We start from the raw sequence: 19646 nt of genomic DNA on the forward strand, positions 1-19646 counted from the left end.
GTCTTCACTGTCTGTGCTGAAGTCCAAAATAGAAAAGACAGGATTTAAAGATAAAATAGGAATGTTTTGGGACTCTAAAGTAAGGAAGAACCAGGGCTCTGCCCCAGACAGGCTGCGGGTGCACGGGCAGAACAGCAGGCAACCAAGGAAGGATTGGGCAGGCAACAGCTGGCCAGGACCAAGACCACCTTCTCCCAGGCCTTCACAGCACTGCACCAAGCACACCACCAGCACCACTGGAGGGGCTGGGTAGAGCCCACATGCTGCTCCAGCACCAGACACAACCTGGGTGGCCAAGAACTAAGGGATGGGCCTTGCCCCATGCCAGGAGCAGGTGCTAAGGGCAGCATCACACTGAGGCAGACCCAAAAGGACACCAGCTTTTATTTACAACACTCCTCAAGTGACAGACAACAGAAAAAAAAACCAAAAAAAAAAGGAAAGGGAACAGTACAGCTCAATGACTCAACAAAGGAAAGGTAATGGCAGACCTAGCTCTCCCCCAGCCCCCTCCTGAAGCCACTGGTGCTGGGCAGGCCCTGGCAGCCCCCTCCCTGCCAGCTCAGAGCATAGGCGGGCAGGGGGCTGCTCCCCACAGGTTGCTGCGGGCACAGAGGCACGGTGGGCATGGCTGGTCTGCTCAGACAGGTCAGGATGGCACTGCTGCTCTCCCTCGCTCAGCGGTGATGATGCAGAAACCATCTGAGCCTTGCCAGAAGGGAGGGTGCCCAGACTGCCTCCTACCAGGGCAAGTTATACTGGCTGTGGCCTGCCCCCGCGGTGGCATTTGTGCCAGCTGCAGAGGCCAGGTCTCTTCCGAGGGCACGCGCCTGGAAAGCGGTGTTAGTATAAAAGAGCACAGCGCTGCTCCAGCGAGGATGCCAACAAGCTTCTTTCCACACAGTCAGCACCAGCTGACTCCCCAAGCCCGCTGCTGCCACCTCTCCTGAAGCTGCGAGAGCACTGAGCCAGGAGGGGCTGAACACAGCCCAGCACCCCCATCCAAGCACCTCTCAGGTGCTTGGGGCTGCAGCCAAAGCTGACACCCCGTCCCTCTCCCTCTACTGGGAGCGGAGCAGCTCCACTTCAAGCACCACAGGGACCTGGCCTAACCTAAGCACAATGAAAATCCAGCCTCAAATACAGAGCCAGGAGCTCTGGCAGCACCGATGGGTCCCAAGCACCAGCAGCCCAGGTACAAATTAAACACTCCCACAAGGGAGCAAGGAACAGCTGGAGTGTGCCCTGCCCAGAAGTCAGCTGCACAAGGAGTGTTGAACTGGGGCTGCTCATCTGTTCCCAGGCACAAAGACAGATCCAAGTCTCCCTCCTTCCCCTAGCCTGACCCAGCAGCTATGTACCCTGGTGCACAGAAAGGAGCAGAGAACTAGCACTGCCCTTACCAACAACAGAGCCACTTGGCTCTGCCCGGCCACGCAGCAGAACCCAAGGAGCCCATGAGCTCAGCGTGCCAGAGGCAGAGATGGAAGAAGAACAGGAGATGTAGGAGCCCAGGATGAAGTGGGGAAGGGCAGCCTGAGGCCAGAGAAAGCTATGAGTGGGGGACTGGAATCCTTTGCAACAGGCTCTGGGCATCCTCAGCAAGCCCCTGAGCATCTTTTGATTCCAGGTAGCTTCAGAGCCAGCCCCAAAGCTGACTGGCTCTCCCGCGGGCTTTTGGGAGTACAGACCAGAGGAGGAAATCAACACAAAATCTCAAATTAAATCTGCTTGAGGACCTTAGGAGAGCTGCCGATCCACAGGGAGGACTCGCCTTAAGACTTCTTTGCATCCTGTGTGTTCCTCCTCTTCAGATCACCCAGGTCAACAGGTTTAAACGCTGCAGGGAAGACAGGAGACACTTTGGCGGCAGAGGCCGCACCACAGCTCCCCGCGGCTGGCCGTCCCCTCCGGCAGGAGCCGAGGGAGGTTTCCTCCCCACCCCTCACCTTTGAGGCTAGGGTTCGGCATCTTCTCCACATACTCCTCCACCAGGCCGCGCTCGGAGCCCATCTGGCTGCGCAAGTCGCGCTCCACGCACTGCCAGGCTGCGGGGACGGGCATCAGGGACCGCTCGCCTCAACCTGGGCGCGGGCCCCGCCGCAGCCGGGGTCCCCGAGCCCCGCGGCCTCCACCCCCGCTTACCCTCGTAGATGAAGCGCACGTTCTCCTCGTGGGCCGGCGTGAAGATCTCGCTGCCGGCGCCGGGGGAGCGTGGGCCGCCGCTCCGCTTCCCGTTGTAGACCACGCGGGACACGGGGGAGCTGAAAGCAAAGCGCGGGGCTGAGCCGGGCCCGTGGCCGCGGCTGGGCCTGGGGCCGGGCGGGGCTCACCTGGCCATGGCGTTGTCGGTGCGGCGGTGGCTCGGCGCGGCTCGGCTCGGCGCGGCTGCGGGGAGAAAGGAGAGGGCGGCCAGGCCGGGCTAGGCCGCGGGCCGGCCCCCGCCCGTCGCCATGGCAACGCGCGCCCCTCACCTGGGCCCGGCTCCCGCCTCCGTTCGCCCTCGGGCCGCGACGGAAGCGCCGCAGCGCGCAGGCGCAACCCCTCCGCCCCCCTCCAACAGGCTCAACCCCGCCCAGCAACGGCCCCGCCCTTTCCCGTGTGACGTCACGCGGGGCCAGCCTCTCCCCCGCCCCGCCCCGCCCCTGGCCGCGGGTCCCGGCGCGAGGGCTGCAGGTGGCGGCGATGTCAAAGATGCTTTATTGGAAAAGTACAAAGTGTTTCCGAGACGCGGTACCGAGCGAGCCCCGCCCGGCCGCCGGCCCAGGCCCAGCCCAGGCCCGCTCCTCGGGCCGACGCAGCCCTGCCGCCCCGGCCCCCGGAGGCCTGCTCCTCTTCACGCCCTGTCTCAGCCCATCGTGGTGGCCTCGAAGAGCTCCACCAGGTCCTTGTATTCGGGGTCGATGAGGTCTGAAGGCGTCTCCCCGTCGTCAGTGGTGGCCTCTAGGCTGGCCCCGAGGGAGATGAGGTACCTGCAGGAGAGAAGGAGCTGAGGAGGGCGGCAGGCACCCTCCCCTCTGCCATGGCCCCGAAGGAAAACCATGGGGAGCTGTACGGCTGGGGCAGCCGCACATGCATCGCAGGTACCGGGCATCATCATAGGACTGGAGACACCCGGTCCCAGCCCAGGCGAGGTGCTCCTCACCTGGCTATGTCAGCATAGCCGTCACTGCAGGCCATGTGCAGGGGCGTCCATCCTTCCTCATCTTTCTGGTGGATGTCAGCACCGTATCTAACCAGCAGCTTGACACAGTCCAGGTTTCCAGTCAGCACAGCTTCGTGGAGAGCTGCCATTCCTGGAAGGAAAGGATTGATTAGACCTGGACTGAGGGAGCAGTGTTCATGCTGAGCTTATAAATGCAGGATATAGCAGAGGGCAGCAAACACTCAGGATTGTTTCTTTCCCCACAGACTGAGGAAGCAAGAGGAGCTGCCACAAGTTTCTGTTCCCCTTCTACGGCACATCTACAGCTATCTAACATGGCATAGCACCCATTTGCCCACTAGGCCAGGCAGGACAGTTTAAAGGGGGAGGAGCTGCCCTCTTGTAGAGCTCCCAGCCAAGGGGCCTGCTCTGAGTCCAGCTAGGGAACATGAGAAGGTTCTCTGGGGTCCTACTCTGTATGAGTTTCAAAAACACCTTATGGAAAAAGTAATGAAGCAACCAGCATGGAGAAGAGGAAGCCTGGGGCCATTTGAGACCTTTCTGTGGTCGTGTGACGGGAGAAGCTGAAGCCAAATGCAAGAAAAAGACAAATCTGAGCTCTGCACTGTACTGTCCCAGCCAGTACAGATCAAGGCATTCCATAAACAGTTGCTAGTGAGGCTGGGTGCAAACATTAAGACCATGCCTTCCTCATAAACAGAAGTACTGCAAGTCCACAACTCCAGATGTGTGAAAGAGAACACACATCACATTCTCTTTTGTGGGAAATGGAAAGAGACAGGAACAAAATGCTTCTTTCAGCTTTTCCCTCAAACCGTGGTGGGAGGCAGGAGCTCCACTGTCCCATCAGGAGCTTTACATCCCAGCTTGCCCTTGCTGCTGCTTCTCTAGATCCTGCCACACTGCAGGTGTACCATCATTCTTTGAAGGACCCACCCCTTTCCTTCAGCATATGCTGGCCATGCTGTTGAAGGGAGATGTTGATGCCCTGCCATATGGCCCTTTGAGACCCTGCTTGATGAAATTCGGGCCACTACTCCTCCCACGGAGAAGAATGACTTGATTCCAACCTATGATTCTGCTAAAGGTGACCTATGTCCAAGCTTTGGCCTCACAGCTCATTCTCATCTCCCTCACAGTCCAGCTGAGCTGTCCCATTGTGCAGATTTCAGTTCTGCCAGCCCCAGCAGCACTCACCAGAAGGGTAGATGGTGTCCAGTGTCACTTTCCTGGCACGTATGAATTTGCCCACCTGCTCCAGGTCTCCTTGCTTGATGTGGTCCTGAAAGACGATGTCATTGGGGAAGTGCACAGTGCGTGAGGCTCTCAGGCTGGGGACATACCGACTGTACTGGGACACTGAGGATGGGCAACAGTCCCTCATGCTGATCACAGCCTTCAGACACTGCAGAGGAGGAAGACCAGAGGCCTGTGGGGCTGCAGAAGCAGCTGGAGTTGCTCAGTGTTTGGCCCTACTGCTCGTTGGCTTTGCAGTGCTGTTTTCTCCTCTTCTGCCCAGCAGGCTTCTCTTTGCTGCAGAAGTGTGAGAGCACCTGCAGCCCTGCAGCCCCTCCGTGTTCCTGGTGGGTCCAAACGTCCGTGTGCACGTCCCCCGGTGGGTGAGTGTCGGCCTCAGCTGCAGGGCTTTGGCTGTGCTCCTATGCTGCATGCAGGAGGTGGTGCTGGGTACAAGCAGCTCACCTGTAGGCCCTGGGCCCAAGACTGAGGGCTCTCAGGCAGCCCTGCATTATATAGGCTCCCACAGGCTATTTTGGGGATGTGTGGCTCAATATTTGCCATGACACTTTGATGACACTTTGTAACTGAGCCGCCTGGGCTCATAGCCTCCCACTTCTGGACAGAAGTTGATGTCTCATTTTACCATCCACCTGTTGATGTCTCCATCCAAGGGGTCAAACCTACTCTTGCTGTTGTTGGGAGACAGCCCCTCAGAGGAGCACAAGGGCCTGGAAACAGAACTTCCCAGCACCAAGCCCACTTAGGCATGTCCCCAGGAAAGATAAAGCATCACCAAAGGAGGGGAACCAGCTGCCCCCTGTACCTGCCAGCACAATGCAATGCAGACATCTCAGAGCTCTGGTGCCAAATACATTCAGAGTTAAGTCACTCTCCTCTGGTTGCATCAGACAACCAGAAAGCAGCATGAGCTGTGCTTCCCAGCATGCCTGTGTGACAGTGCAAAGTTAAGTGTGGAGAATACCACCATGTGTGGGATGTCATCAGTGCCTTTGTGAGGACAGAGATGCTGCTGGTGCTCCCAGTGTAGGTGCAGAACCAGAAGCCTATGGCAGTGTCTGGTGTTCAGTGTCCTACTTCAAACCTGGAACCAAGACAAGCTTCTACAAAACCACTGCCGATGAGGAGCTGAAGAATAGCACTACCAGCAGGCAGCCCCTGCACTCATTACTTGCGTTTCAAGGGCCCAAAACATCATCTACCACGGAGGAGTCTGTCAGATCCATCAAAGGTTCACACAATATCTGCTCCTCCATGCTTTTTCCCATCAAAGCTTGGCCACTTCACAGAATCACAAAGGTTGGAAGATACCTCAAAGATCATCAAGTCCAACCTGTCACCACCGACCTCATGACTAAACCATGGCACCAAGTGCCACGTCCAATCCCCTCTTGAACCCCTCCAGGGATGGGGACTCCACCACCTCCCTGGGCAGCACATTCCAATGGCTAATGACTCTCTCAGTGAAGAACTTTCTCCTCACCTTGAGCCTAAATTTCCCCTGGCACAGCTTGAGACTGTGTCCTCTTGTTCTGGTTGCTTGGGAGAAGAGACCAACCCCCTCCTGGCTACAACCACCCTTCAGGTAGTTGTAGACAGCAATAAGGTCTCCCCTGAGCCTCCTCTTCTCCACTTGTACTGATTCATACTAGCAAGGACCCTCCAGGCACATGTGTCAGGAGACATCCTTGTCCCACACTAGGACTCAGAGACTTCAGTCTGCCCCTTGTGCAACAGACCCTGCTCCTGAACACCTCCAGCAGTGAGGACGCAGCCAGCCACACCTGAGAGCTGCCTGCACTTGTTTATCTTCTGGCAAACACATTGATCTATTTTCCAAGCACCTTGCAGATGGTTACATCAGGCAGAACGTGGCTTGAGAGGGAGGCCAAGTTGTCTGCTGTGAAGACTGAACACTTTGAGCCTGCTTTCTTGGAAAAGCAATTAGCTGTGTACATGACATGACTCTAGCTGGTAGAGGAGTCCTCTGATGTACAAGCAAGCCCCCTTCCCTGAGCTGGGCAAGGCAGGTCTCAGCCCATAAACAGAACCACCAAAGAGCTCAGCCTTGTTTAGACTCTGGCTCCCCAAAATAGACCTTTTTCAGCCTAGTCCTAACCAGCACCTTCCGATAGAACTTGTTACTCAGAGTGCTCTCTTCCTCCCCACCAAAACACAGGGCAACTACCACTAACCAACCCCAACATGCTAGTACTGCCAGCTCTGTGGGTTACAGCTGTGACAGCCAGGCTATGACAAGAACAAGACCCAGAGGAAAGCACCCTCAAAGGTCCTTTTCCACATATCCATGGGTTATGCCTGTTCTGTTACCAAACACCATTTTCTGACCCCACAGTGAGCAATCCCTGGTTCAGCCCCAGCCCTGCTGCAAAGGTTTGTGCACACACAGGACTCAGCCAGAGTTCTGCTCCCAGAGGAGCCGCAGGAGGCTAGAGCTGAAGGCAGGTGGGAGTGTTGCACATCATTCTACCACACCAGGAACGTCCTGAGCTGCCCTCTAGCTTTGCTATGCCCTCCTGTGTGACATTTATAGCAAATTTCCCAACAAAAGTATTTCCAGCAATGTCTGGCTTGAAAATAGCAGTGTTGCTCACTGGATCACATGTGCTTGACTAGCCAAGCTACAGGCAGCTCCATCTTTCCTTGGAGGCAAATTCCTTGTTGAACTGCTTGAGGGCACCAAGGTTTTCCACTTGCCTCTGGCCAGCTGGCAAGCAGAGTACTTGGCTTTAGAGCCCAAGAATATGTCCCCTTCACTGCTAACAGAGCTACTGTCTGCCCAAGCTGACTGAATCTGGACATGAGTGGTCATTCTGCCCATCATTTGTTTAGGTCACAGCACAAATTTCTTCAGGTAGAGCACCAGAAGCCAGCTGCAGAACCACTATTGTTCAGAAGAGAGCATGTTTGAGAAAAGCAACTGCTAAAGCTTGAGAGAGCTGACAAGTGATTCTGGCAGAGGCCCTTGAGAACCACCCTAGAATTATGATCCTCTCTCAGGGCAGGCTCAGTTGTATTTCCTGTATATTCTGATGAAGACAGACAGAGTAGTATTAAAATCTCAACTTTATTTGGCCAACAAATTCGCTTCCAATGTTACTTCAGCGGAATGCTAAGAACCAGCCTGATGCAGCTCAGGCCTTTGAGGCACTCCCCTGTTCAAGTTCCTCCCCAAACCCAGTAATTGCAAATGTCCTTGTTTGTTCTATTTTATCAGGCCCTCCCACACCACCCACCTGCCTTGGTCAACCCACTCAAAATGATGCATGGAAAGGGATTGCAAAAGTCTTGCATTTGATCGAAAGGATGGCAACACAGCTAGGTCTTTAGACCACCTCCACCCTCAGAGCCTGCCACAGCCAGTGCATACAGTATTCCACCCTTCCAGATGTTTGGAGTAGTCATCTCCAAGTGTTTTAGAGCAGAGGGGAAAGAAAACATCTGGCCAGTGTGAAGAGAAGCACCTTAGTTACACCTTTCACCAGGATGATGTCAGCAGCCTTCTACCTGTTCCCTACAGACACTGAAGGCTGATTCCAGGGAAGAACAGCTGAGGCCATTAAGGACCCTGCTGAGTGCAGAAATCAACTACAGGCTTCAGTTTGAAAAGAAATAAAAGCTTTCTTGGAAGATGTTAGTGGCAAGGCTCCAGAATATTGGGCCATTAAACTTGTACTACCACTTCACAATCTGCTTCTACCCAGAAGGACAGAATACTTCAAACAAAAGCTGTGTACAAAAAAAGTACATCACAATAAAAAAAGAGCCCAGCTGGCTGGGCTGGCTACCTAGTGACAGATCCCTTCTCAAAAGTGAAAAGAAAAAAAAGAGTGTATGGACAAGTGAGGGTAAAGTGTTACTCTAGAAGCCAATCCCTGGATTTTCAGTCATTCACCTTCTGCTTTAAATCTTAATGGGTTTCTGCCTCGCTGGGCTGCCTAACAGCAGCCAATTTAGTGTCTTGATTTTTTGGGTGCTGTAGATCAGTCTTCTCTTTACAATTCATCTTTTTGGAGTTTCTGATCATCATCATCACCTTCCTCAAGGTCTGTTTCTTCATCTGTCTCCACATCCTCCAGATCCTGTAGAGGTTACAGACAGCTACAGGTTTCTGGCACGCTAGGCAGATCCAAATGCAAGCACAGAACAACATCTCTGACCTGGTCACTGCTGCCACATTAACAGAACACCCAGAGACTTCTACCAGAAGCTCTGGATTTGAGACATTATGGATTAAGAACCCCAACAGCTGGGTACCTGCAGCACCCAGCAGGTGAGGAGCTTCCAGCTTTGTACACTATCATCATATTGCCCAGGCTGTGGGCAGAGCAGCATTCTCAGTGAGGAACAAGCCCTCTAAGTATTCACTTTGCACAACCACCAGAGACAGCTTGTGATAATTTAGAGGTTATAGTATAAGCAGTTTCTATACATTTGTGTTTAAGCCTCCAAAGAACATTTACTTCACACTCAAAAGAAATCCATCACAGGCCAGTAGCCAACCAGGTCCTATTTTGTGGGTACTTTTGATCAGCAGTATTCTCTCTCCTGTCACAAACCCATTTAGGACTTCAGACTCAGCACTAGACCCAACCCATGCCCCACACTCTGATGGTACTCACATCATCAGCTGCTGCACCATCCTGACCACCACTCTCCAAGAACTTTTTGAAGCCTTCTAGTGTCCTCTCCCCATTATAATCAATTACCTACACAGGAAAAAAAACAAAGAGAATGGTTATGGGGACCTACAGAACCACACCCCTGAGGAGGAGAATTCTCTTTCTGAGCAACAGTTCACATGCCAAGCAAAAGGGAATTTAAAAATTCACCTTCACCCATACGAGACGAAGGAAAACAGCTCAGCCACTAGACTTCAGAGATCACTGCGAGGAAAGAATAGCCTGCAGATGAGCACACTGTCCTCTGCTATGCTCCCTCTTTTCCCCAAACCCACTTCCCACCCCCACCAAACTCCTTCCTACAGCCCAGCCCCCCAGAGGGTCTCGATGTCCTGTAGACTCAATGTATTCCATCCCTACAGAATGGGCAACCCTCCCAAAGGCCTCGTCCAGAACAAACTCCAGCACTGCTAGAGCTCCCTTGTTAAGTGATGATCTATTAAAGGTCAGCTGCCTTCTTACATTTCTGCCAGAGCCTGCAGGGAAGAACTTGAGCGTGGGGAAGCTGTGGATTTTCACTGCCTCCACTTCGTTGGCTGTCGAATCCATCTTGGCAATGACAATGTTCTCATGGTCCCTGTAGGTCTCTCCCAGCTTGTCCCAGATAGGAGCCAGCTGCTTACAGTGACCACACCAGGGGGCATCTGTTAATTACAAAAATATCATTAGTACCAACAGCCTAATGAGTTACCACTGCTCCCCCTCTGCCCCCATAGCAGACAGTTCACACATCTTTTCAACCCAGGCACTCCCTTTGTAGCTTAGATTCTGCAAGATGCTTTCTCCCTGACTAATCCCAGTCACACAGTGTTTTGGCACTTGCCTCATGGTAGTTACTTGGAATCAGCTGTTGAAAGACACTTACAGAACTCTACAAAGACATTCTTATTCTCATCAAAAGCAACTTCTTCAAAGTTCTTCCCAACTAGAACTTTGACAGGCTGCCTGTCCCAGTCTTCAGGAAGATCTTGACTCATCAGGTGGGGCTGGAATAAGAAGTGAAATTCAGATAAACAGTTTGCCACACAGCTGCTAGGAGTGTACATGCCATCACGTATCCTGGAAAGCCCAAGTTTACATCATCTCAGTGCCTGAAATGGCTCAGAGGTGTGAGCAATCAGATGAATCAGTCACTTCCTCATCTCCTTATAGAAAGTCTTTCCCACCCCAAGCAAGCAGGAATACCAGGTGCTCTTGTTCAGAGTACAGCAACTGAGCTCTGCAGGAAGGAACTAGTACTGCTGACAGTGCCATTACCACAGGACTGAGTTCAGCCAAGCTTCATATGGCTACCCCCAGCAGATCAGAGCTGAAAGCTCTTTAAGCTGTGCCACCCAAGTTCACACCTTCCACCATCTGCTGGATAAACAGCACAGTTACCATAAGCAGCAGAAAGATCAGGCTCATACTTTACTTGAATGCCAGCACATAGCTTCCTTCCCTACAGTCTTCACACTCCAGTATCTTTGCCTTTCATTCCTCAGCATAAAGCCCACTAGATATCCTGTATGTTGGTTGAGGCATTTTCTCCTGATGACTCACACAGCTCCTTACATGGAGGATTTCTATGCTTGCTCAGCCAACAGGTTACCACTGGCACCATTGATCTTAATTACCTTGATCTTGCCCTCCAGGAACTTGTTACAGAACTCTTTGATCTTGTCTGCTGTGAGGTCATCTGATTCAGGTTTGTATTTGGTCATTTCTTCCTCCAGTGTGATCAGACGTACAGCTGGACATTCCTCCTTCTTGAGGCCAAAGAACTCCAGAATCCTCTGGTTGTCAGTATGGTCACTGTCTATGAAGATGAACAGGATCTTTGGAGGAAAAAAAAAATTCAAGGACAATATGGTGAGGACAAGTACCTTGATATTTTACACACCCCTGCACAAGAAGCAGCTGAACTGGCTGCTCTTCCCTCTGAGCCCATTAAGAAGGCATCTTGTCAGGGCACAAGCACTAGAGCTGCAGCAGTACAAGCAGCACATGCACAGACCTGGCACTGATTGTCTTCAGAGTCACATCTGCATGCACAAGGAGGAAAGTCAGGAGTTAACTGCTACTCCTTCAGCAGCTGTGCAAGCAGAGACCAGTACAGACAGCACTAGCTGCAACTCCTCCACAGCTGCTCAGTGGATACAGACAGTGCTGCACTTCTTTGCATGAGGTGGGCACAACTCAATCCAAGAAATCCCTCTCACCTTCCCTTTGAAGTTTCCAGCTGCACTCTTGAAGTTGTCCAGTTTCTCCTGATAGCCAGACACACTTTTTGGTAGGAACAGCAGAATGTGAGTCTTGATCTCTCCTCCAAAGATTTTAGGAGCAGTCTGAAAAGCAGAAAACACATTAAGAATTAAATCAGTGTCAAGACCAACTTGGCTCTGCTATTTTGGCTGGACCACAAAGCCTCCAGTATTCCAGGATGACTCTGAACAGGAAGCTTGTGCCTCCCTTCCCTTGAGTTCCTCACACATCTTCCTAACAAACTAGTGTCAGTTCCAAAATAAACACAGCCACAGCCTACAGTTTCAGCTTTGTTATATTCATACAGCAAGTACACAGAGGCCTTACCTGGTATCTAAAGGGATACCCACCTGCTCAGTGAACTCTATGACCAGAGGCAGTGAATTAGCCTTGATGAAGTTCAGTAAATCATCTTTTTTGATATCCCCTTCAAAGTTATTACGACCTTCATCAAACTGCACAAAAACAAAGCCATTGTTAGAACACTTCCAGATCCCACACAACTTCCAAGACATAAGAATGGATTTACACCAGCCATGGCCCCAGTGGAATCCCAGCTGTACTAGGACTTCTGTCTCTCAAGTAGGTCACCACATGTTCACATCAAACCTGGATCCAGCTGTTCCTCTTCCTGGCAAGCACAGCCTTCAAGCAGCAGAAGTCAAGCAGTAACAAGACAGACAGCTTAGATCTCAGCACTGCTCTGCACAATCATGAAATGATGTGTGAAACAGGTCACCAAGGAGGAGCTTCAGCAGCTGCCTTGCAGCTTGGTGCTAGGCAGAGCAGGAGAAGCTACCAGAGCATGGGCAGTTTTGTGCTCCACAGGAATGAGCCAGGTCAGAGCAGACACATTAATCAGTCTGACAGCACAGCCCACCATGCACCGCAATTAAGTGGTGTTCTACTCTGCTGTGGGGCTCTTGCAGTCTCTATTGTCAAGGACAACAGCACATGTTTTACAAGCACGTTGCACTAGAGGTGCCAGATCCATTTTTATATTGGGACTTCACCTGTATCCCTTTACCAGGATTCTTGGAACCTTGCCTGACAGCCTGAAAAGGGAACAGCTGTAGAAGACCATGAAGGTTAAAGAGAGGATGTGCAGGACAACACCACAGGCCCATGGCAAGGCACCACTTAAGTTACTGGCAGAAGCAAAAGGGTGGACTCAGATAACCTACTGTTAGAGGAAGCATACCAGTCTCAGCTAACAGCTCAGCAAAACACTTAACACTAGAAATTAATGTTGTAAACACTTTAAAGAGCATTGAATGTTGCCTTAGCACCCACAGAACAGTTTGAGGATCTCTGCAACTCTGGACAGCTCATACAGTAAGATGAGAATGAGCCAACAAACCCTCACAGTTTAAATCAAACTAATTACAGGAAGCTGAGCTAAAGCCCCAAAACATAACTGTCAGTTAACAAAAAATCTGACTCTCATGCTCTGGAATTTGCTTACTGCTGGTGCTCACTTTCACCTTGGTTTGGGATGGGCGTTTGCAAGCTCTTGTGGCACTATTATGGAACCACACCAGAAGGGGAATAAGAAGGCAACATTGGCCAGCTGGAAGGTATCTTCCCTCTCTTCCACACAGAGCAAAGCACTTCTGCAGCACCCTGGGGGCTTGCGAGAAGCCTTTTGGAACAAGGTTCTTCCAACTCCCAACACCTGACAGAGAAGTTGCCTGGTACAGAAATGCTTTTCATTCCAGAGATACCCCAGCAGACTACACTTATGGCAAACAGCTTCCAAATTCCTTTACTGTTCAAAGCCCAGTTCTGGAGAAGCAGAGGAAACTGAACAGTGCACAGACTTGATGGTTAGAGGACAGTACATCAAATCAACATGAGTCCATCCTGTAGAGCACTCAAGATAAAAACAAACAAACTAAAAAACTTGAGTTGGTGACAAAAGCCCTGGCTGTAACCCAGGCCCTGCTCAGGGTCCAGTGCTGGTGCTCCCAGTGTCTCAAAGAGATGGTGGCTTCTAGAGAAGCATTTCTGTTTGCACTTCAGCATTTGCCAAAGGACAGGAACAGAAGTTGAAAAAAGTGCTGCAAACAGCAACTTCAGCTGAGCATTAGTCATGAATAGAGCACAGATTGCAGAATGCTATGTGTGTGATGAGGGAGACAGGGAATCAGTCAGTGAAAACAAAAATACTACCATCCCAATACTTCTCCCATCCCAGCTTCTCTACTTGCAAAACCATGGCATTTTCAACTCATTAACCAGCTCATTTACTTGCATCCTCAGTCATATTCCGAGGATTTCCTCACTGAGAATTTTAGCCTACAAGCTCCTAGCTCTGTAACTGCAATTTCAGAGGTGCAGTGGAATAAAACAAGCTTGTTTTAGCTAAAAGAAAGACAGACTGAAATAATTCATTCAACTCTTCAACCTGTCTTAGGTCAGACTAATGACTGATTAGATTACAGGTTTAGTAAGTCTGAACCCCAAGCAGCTTTGTCCTGGCTCACTGCACCTGTATGTGTAGTATCAAGTCTAAGAAACCTCTGCTTGTATTCTCAGGCCTAGAATTTGATTCCAGTGACCTGGATTTTAACAGTAAAAGGGATCAGTAAGTTTATTTCTGACTCTGTGATGGCTGGCACCCCTCTGCACATAACCCAAGTGCCCCAGCCTCAGCAGCTGGAACCACAAATCCCCTCAGGAACTTTGCTGAAATCACTGAGCTGTGGAACGCTCTGGGTATGAAGCAAAACAGCTCTTGGACACAGCGACAACTGACTGAGGCCAAACTGAGTATGCTTAAAGGCAACTTTAAGCCACAATTAGAGAGCACCATGACAAGCCAGCAGAACTTGATTATCCTTCTGTTTGAGGCCTTTGAAGCTCAGGGCAAGGGACAGAAGCCCTCACTAGTTAAAACCCTCAATATTTTAAAGACTGTACTGATCATTACTGCACTGCAGTCAGACACCTGAGCAACCAGGGAAGTGAAGGAAGCAGCAGCTTGGACTCAAAGCCAAGCAGCTCCAGAAGGACAGTGTCAGGCCAGGAGACCAACAAAGCTGCCAACTGCAGGCCCCTCCACCTCCAGCCTGGAGCTCCCCAGCCCACAAAGGGGCTACAGGCTCTGCTTTGGTTCTCCCAGGCTCAGAGGCTTGGGAACAGACAAACAGTGCAGAATCCTTCATTGTTTTGTTTTGCCCTTATTTGAATCTAATTAGAGAAAAAGCAGAAGATTTGGGCATGGTGCTCACACTCTGCACCAACCAGTACCTTCTTGAAGAGGACCACACCATCCTTGCTAAGCTGGTACTTTGTGAAGACATCAGCATTAGAGGAAATCCCAAAGGGAATGTCATCCACAGCTTCTGCTGCCAACAGGAACTCCTTTGCAGCCTCTGATGTCAGATCCTGGAGAGTAAAGAAAGGTGTCTCACACAGGACATATCAAACTGCAGTATAAATATCCCAGGGCTTACCGGCTAAAGAACTGGAAGATCAAGTAAGGCAGGACAAAAAGTGTTTCACAACTCAGGGAGAACCTTCCCCAGATGTGACAGAAAGCAGGGAGAGCCCCAGACATAGACAAGAGCTTCTCAAGTGGAAGCACAAACTCTACCTTAAAGAAACCAATCACAACCACTTCACTGGAATCCACTAACGTCTCTGCTGCTGCAGCATCTGCCAGCGTAGCTGCAGCTGGGCCAGTGCGCTTCTTCAGCCAGTTGACAATATCATCAGCTTCTCTGCCAGCTACACAAGAAAGAACATCAATTGACTTCTTCCTCCTTTCAAGTGCAAGGACACAACCCCCCTACATCTACAGGCAAGGTGCTCAGCAGCTGGCCAAGAGGTCAGGAAGGATTGAGATACTATTTACACAACTCTTTCCCTTTCACTCCTGGTGTCATTAAGCTAATCCCTAATTGTGAAGTCAAGGTACAAGGGGCTTCCAGGAGTCCACTCTGCTTGCACTTAACCCAAGCACATCCTTAAACTTTGACCAGTGATACAGTACTTCAAAATGCCAGTATTGCTCAAGCAATGTGTCACGCTTTTCCTTTCACACTCAGCTTTCTGGACATTGGCCTCAGCATCCAGCATAACATGGCCTGGTTCAGCTGAACTCAACTTGTCTTGGTCTTCCTTGCACCTCCCTCTTGTGTTTGACTCTTCACCCAACCACTCAGGCATTTTTTTCAGTTCAGGGTGCTACACTATTTGAGTGAAGTCAAGCCAAGCTTGGACTGATCTTTTCCAAAGAGAAATAATTCCAACTACTTTAACTCATATTAGGGCTTTCCCCAGCTTTAGGTGAGAAAAGTCTGCTGAAGGCAGACACGCTCCTCACCACCCCGAGGCCACTCCCCAGATCACTGTCACTATGAACCTTGTCCAGCCGTGTCAGCACACACGGGAGCATGGGGCCAGGTGTACAGACCCGCAGCCACGTCGTTGCCCTCTGCACCCAGGGCCAGGCACAGGGCCAGCCACCCGGCTCACCTGTGTACTCCTTAGGAGCGGCCTTATCACCGTTCTTGAAGAACTTGATGGTAGGGTAGCCGCGCACACCGAACTGCTGCGCCAGCTCCGACTCCTCTGTGGCGTCCACCTTGGCCAGCCGGATCTCTGAGCCCTCTGCCTTCAGCTTCGCCGCCGCCTTCGCGTACTCCGGCGCCAGCGCTTTGCAGTGCCCGCACCACGGGGCATCTGCGGGACAGGGAGTCAACACCGGCCGAACCCCCCCCCGCGCTCTCTCCTTCCCAGCCCCACCACCCTCCTGCGCTCGCAGAGCCCAAGAACTGACAGTCTGCAGGGACAAGAGCAGCACAGACGCCGCACCCCGAGTCTGGACGCCCCTCCCAGCCCAACGGAGCACTCCGGTAGTCCACAAGGCCCCGCACGGCCCCCGCCCCCAGGCCAGGAATATCCAGTCCCTCAGCACCTCCCGCCCCATGCTCTTCCGTCCTCCCAGCGCCGCTCTCACTCCCCAAAGCACGCATTGCCGGGTCCTCCTGGTCCCGGTCCCGCATCCTCCCTCCCCCCTCCCCCCCGCCCCATCCCCGTCGGACTTACAGAACTCCACAAGCAGGTATCGGTGGTCAGCCAGGGCCTGCTCGAAGGAGGCGGCCCGCAGCACCAGGACGCCATCCTCCTCTTCTAGGGCAGCAAACATAGAAGGCGGCAGGAGCAGGCAGAGCAGCGCGGTAATAGAGCGGAGCCCCACCATGGCGCTGATGGCGGCAGGTCGGGACTAGCCAGGCCGGGCGTGCGACCGCGACACCGCCTCCACTTATAAACCCGCCCTCCCCGGCCGCTGCCGCACCCCATTGGCCGCGACACGTCACACAGCCACCGTCCACCATTGGCTCGGCCCCTCCACACGGACCGCTGCCAAGCTTCTATTGGTCAGTAGCCTGGGCACGCCCCTCGCCCTCCGCCGCGGGTTGGCCGCAGACCTCTCTCACCTCCCGCGAGCCGCCATTGGCCCCTTTCTCCTCTGCGTCTCCTGCGATTGGTCAGGACTGCTGTCTCACCCGGCCACCTGCCCTCGAACGTGGCACTCGGGCGGTCCCAGCGGGCGGGCATTGCGCGTGCGCGCGGCCAGGAGAGCGTGGTGGATTCTGACTGGGCCGCGGCCGCCGCCTTTTGACTCACCCCGGAAGCGAATGAGCCGCTTCCGGCGGCCGCGCGGGGAAGGGTGACACGTTACGGCGCTCGATGCTGGGTCGAAGCCTGGGAGAGGCGGACCCGGCCCAATGGGTAGCGGGTAGAGCTCAGGGCTGATGCTGGGGCCAGGCTCAGCCTACCCCGTGGCTACTCGGTGTTACCGCAGCCGCCCTGCCCCATTGCCCTGAGCTCCCCCTGCACGGGCTGTTGTCTGGCGTAAAGCCTCGCACTGCTGCCGCTCAGAGAAGCCTCTTTGTGTGAGGCTGCAGCCCTGTCACAACTGAAAATAGGCCGTGGGGACAGAGGGGTCCAGTGCAGTGTCGAGGTCCCATTGGAGGCTCTTGGTGGCTCTCAGCCTCACGCCATGCCTTCCCTCATAGAGAAAGCAGCTGTGCAGTGTGTTGGAGGCTGGGCACAGGGAGCACCTCGCCGATCCTACAGTACTGAGCAGAAGCTATTTGTGGCAAGCTCTAGTTCAGCACATGTTCCGTGCAGCGGCGGCAAGAAATGAGCCTTGACAGTGCAGCAGGGGAAAAAAACATGTAGGCAATGTAGGCATCTAATGACACACCACAAGAACCAGCCATCACATCCTGGTTGCTTTTGGAGCTCAGCTGGGGAAGGAGAGCCCCCAGGCAAAGACTTCTGTGTTGGTACTGCCAGCAGCTGTGGGCCCTCGTTAGATGCCTGACTGATAAGCGCTTGAGCAGGGACTGGGGCCCTGGCCACACCCTAATGATTTGCCAGGCCAGTGCCTGCCTGCAATGTTCTTTGCAGCTCTTTGCTCTCCTTTCACTTCCCCTGGCAGGGGCTAGGCCTTGTGCCCCAGGCAAGCATCATTCAGAACAAGGTGCCCAGCAATTCTTGGCAGATCACCTGGTTGTCCCAAGTGCTGGGACAAGCAGTTGTCTGGTCAGGAGCTTTGGCTGGGTGCAGAACTGGATGCCTTTTTCAGGCACAGAGTCCAATGTGGTTTCATATGGCAGAGCTGAACTGAGGAAAGCAGTGACTGTGCACTGGCTGTTTCCTGGGGCTGTGCAGGCACAGACACGTTGAGCTGCCAGGGTGGGGAATTAGCTGCTGCCAGCATGAGGTCCAGTGCTAACACCTGGCCACTTTGAAGCCTATCTGGGTCCATGAGCAAGGAAGCTCTTGGGAGCCACTGCCCTGAGCAGCCTGACTCCTTGCACTGCCAGAGGGACTCTGCAGTGAAGTGCTCTGCTGAAAGGGGGTTGTTCCTGCCACTGAACCCTTGCTGGATGCACTGGCAGAGGCAGGCGTTGCCAGCAGCCAAGAGGATGTGGCACATCCCACTGTCAGCAGGTCTGTGGAGCTCAGTGCAGTGAGTTGTGTTACCAGATCAGCAGAGGCAGCGAGCCCAGCTGCAATGCTGGTCCCCCAGTACGTGTGCTTGGCAGGTCTGTCAAGGCCAGCAACACTTTCTGATGTCTTGCAGGTGGCACAACTGTCTTCATTTTGGTGCTGGCAACATCCTTGACCCTGCCTTCCAGCACCTCACAAACAGAGCACAGTGCTCTTTTCTTTAAACATCACCACCCTGCAGTGTCTCCCAGAGGAAAGCAGCACACCATAGCAGCAGCACATCTCTGCTGTCTTGCTTCCTGCTGGGACTGCCAGGTGCAGCAGTGTGTCACTTCTGTGCCTACCCACTGTGGGCACAGCAGACCCAGGCCACAGATGGGTCTCTCTGGCACTGGAAAACAGTCAGAAGTTCTTCCCTTGCCCTCATTTCTCCCCAGCTGCCTCTTGGCAGACACAGATGAGAGCAGCCATGCCTGTGGAGCTGCAGTTTGGAGTTGCTGCCACACAACCAGCTGCTGGACCATAAAAGCAGCCCAGGTGGCTCCAACCCAAGGGTTGTTGGGTGAATCTCCTGGAAGAAGCTGAGGCTTTTGCTTGGAAGCCACAAGTGGTGAGAATCATCTAGCCCACCAGCCACCATATCCTGCCCAGCCCCTGGCCAGAGTTGCATCTCTCATGCTGCTCATGGACTTGGCTGCCAGGCAGGAGCACTCAGCCTGGCACCTTGCAGTAGGGGCCACGCTCTGGAGAAAACATGGGCAGTGAGTCACCACTGGAGCCCCAGCCCCCAGAGTTACAGCAGGTCCACCGTTGGGCAAATGGACCAACAGAAACACCAACGTCCCGAGTTTGGCAAGAATTGCCAAAGAGCTGGGGATTGCATCAGGCAGGATCTCACCCTGACACCAGCTGCCCACAGCGGCTGCTGGGGGCCGGCACAAGGAGGCCCTTTGTTCACTTTATCAAGCACATCTGGGCTCACTCTAACTGACACGAGGGAGGTGACGCCTGCCCTGAGCTCCTGCTCTCATGGGGAGGCCACAGGGGCACACAGTAGGTGCAGCTCACAGCATGGAGCAGCACTGGGAAACTGCTGGCATCTGCTCCCCACCGTCACAGGCAGGCAGCTCAGGCCTGGCCGAGGCTGCTCTGTTTTGGCCCTTGTACTTCCTCACAGATTCCAAGCCACGTCATTTCCTTCAGCTGCAGCACCTGGGATGGGCATCAGCTTTCCAAGGACCAGGGAAAAGGGCCTGTGCTGTGAGCTCAGCAGATTCCCTCCTGTCCTCAGAGTTTTTCATCAT

The 19646-nt window shown here is 53.1% G+C and overlaps 3 protein-coding genes across 3 annotated transcripts; all 3 read right to left on the bottom strand.

The window, feature by feature from the left end:
- Window positions 1–366: 366 nt before the first annotated feature.
- MCRIP1 (MAPK regulated corepressor interacting protein 1) lies at window positions 367–2555 on the bottom strand. The gene is made up of 5 exons (XM_068151334.1): window positions 2475–2555; window positions 2334–2388; window positions 2146–2264; window positions 1950–2048; window positions 367–1840 (listed from the first exon to the last, which is right to left on the bottom strand). Exons 2-5 carry the CDS (start codon window positions 2339–2341, stop codon window positions 1776–1778), a joined length of 291 nt encoding a protein of 96 aa, XP_068007435.1. The 5' UTR covers window positions 2342–2388; window positions 2475–2555; the 3' UTR covers window positions 367–1775.
- Window positions 2556–2685: 130 nt separating this feature from the next.
- PPP1R27 (protein phosphatase 1 regulatory subunit 27) lies at window positions 2686–4898 on the bottom strand. The gene is made up of 3 exons (XM_068151705.1): window positions 4364–4898; window positions 3146–3296; window positions 2686–2972 (listed from the first exon to the last, which is right to left on the bottom strand). Exons 1-3 carry the CDS (start codon window positions 4548–4550, stop codon window positions 2849–2851), a joined length of 462 nt encoding a protein of 153 aa, XP_068007806.1. The 5' UTR covers window positions 4551–4898; the 3' UTR covers window positions 2686–2848.
- A 2594-nt stretch (window positions 4899–7492) lies between these two features.
- On the bottom strand, window positions 7493–16626 carry P4HB (prolyl 4-hydroxylase subunit beta). Its single transcript, XM_068151335.1, has 11 exons — window positions 16426–16626; window positions 15853–16059; window positions 14969–15102; window positions 14623–14760; window positions 11721–11825; window positions 11328–11453; window positions 10743–10943; window positions 9992–10112; window positions 9589–9770; window positions 9067–9153; window positions 7493–8526 (listed from the first exon to the last, which is right to left on the bottom strand). The coding sequence occupies exons 1-11, from the start codon at window positions 16577–16579 to the stop codon at window positions 8440–8442; spliced, it is 1542 nt and encodes a 513-aa protein (XP_068007436.1). The 5' UTR covers window positions 16580–16626; the 3' UTR covers window positions 7493–8439.
- Window positions 16627–19646: the final 3020 nt, after the last annotated feature.

This window comes from Melanerpes formicivorus, unplaced genomic scaffold, assembly GCF_026170545.1.
Source record: "Melanerpes formicivorus ecotype bairdi unplaced genomic scaffold, bMelFor1.0.p_v2 SCAF_21, whole genome shotgun sequence".
Lineage (NCBI taxonomy): Eukaryota > Metazoa > Chordata > Aves > Piciformes > Picidae > Melanerpes > Melanerpes formicivorus.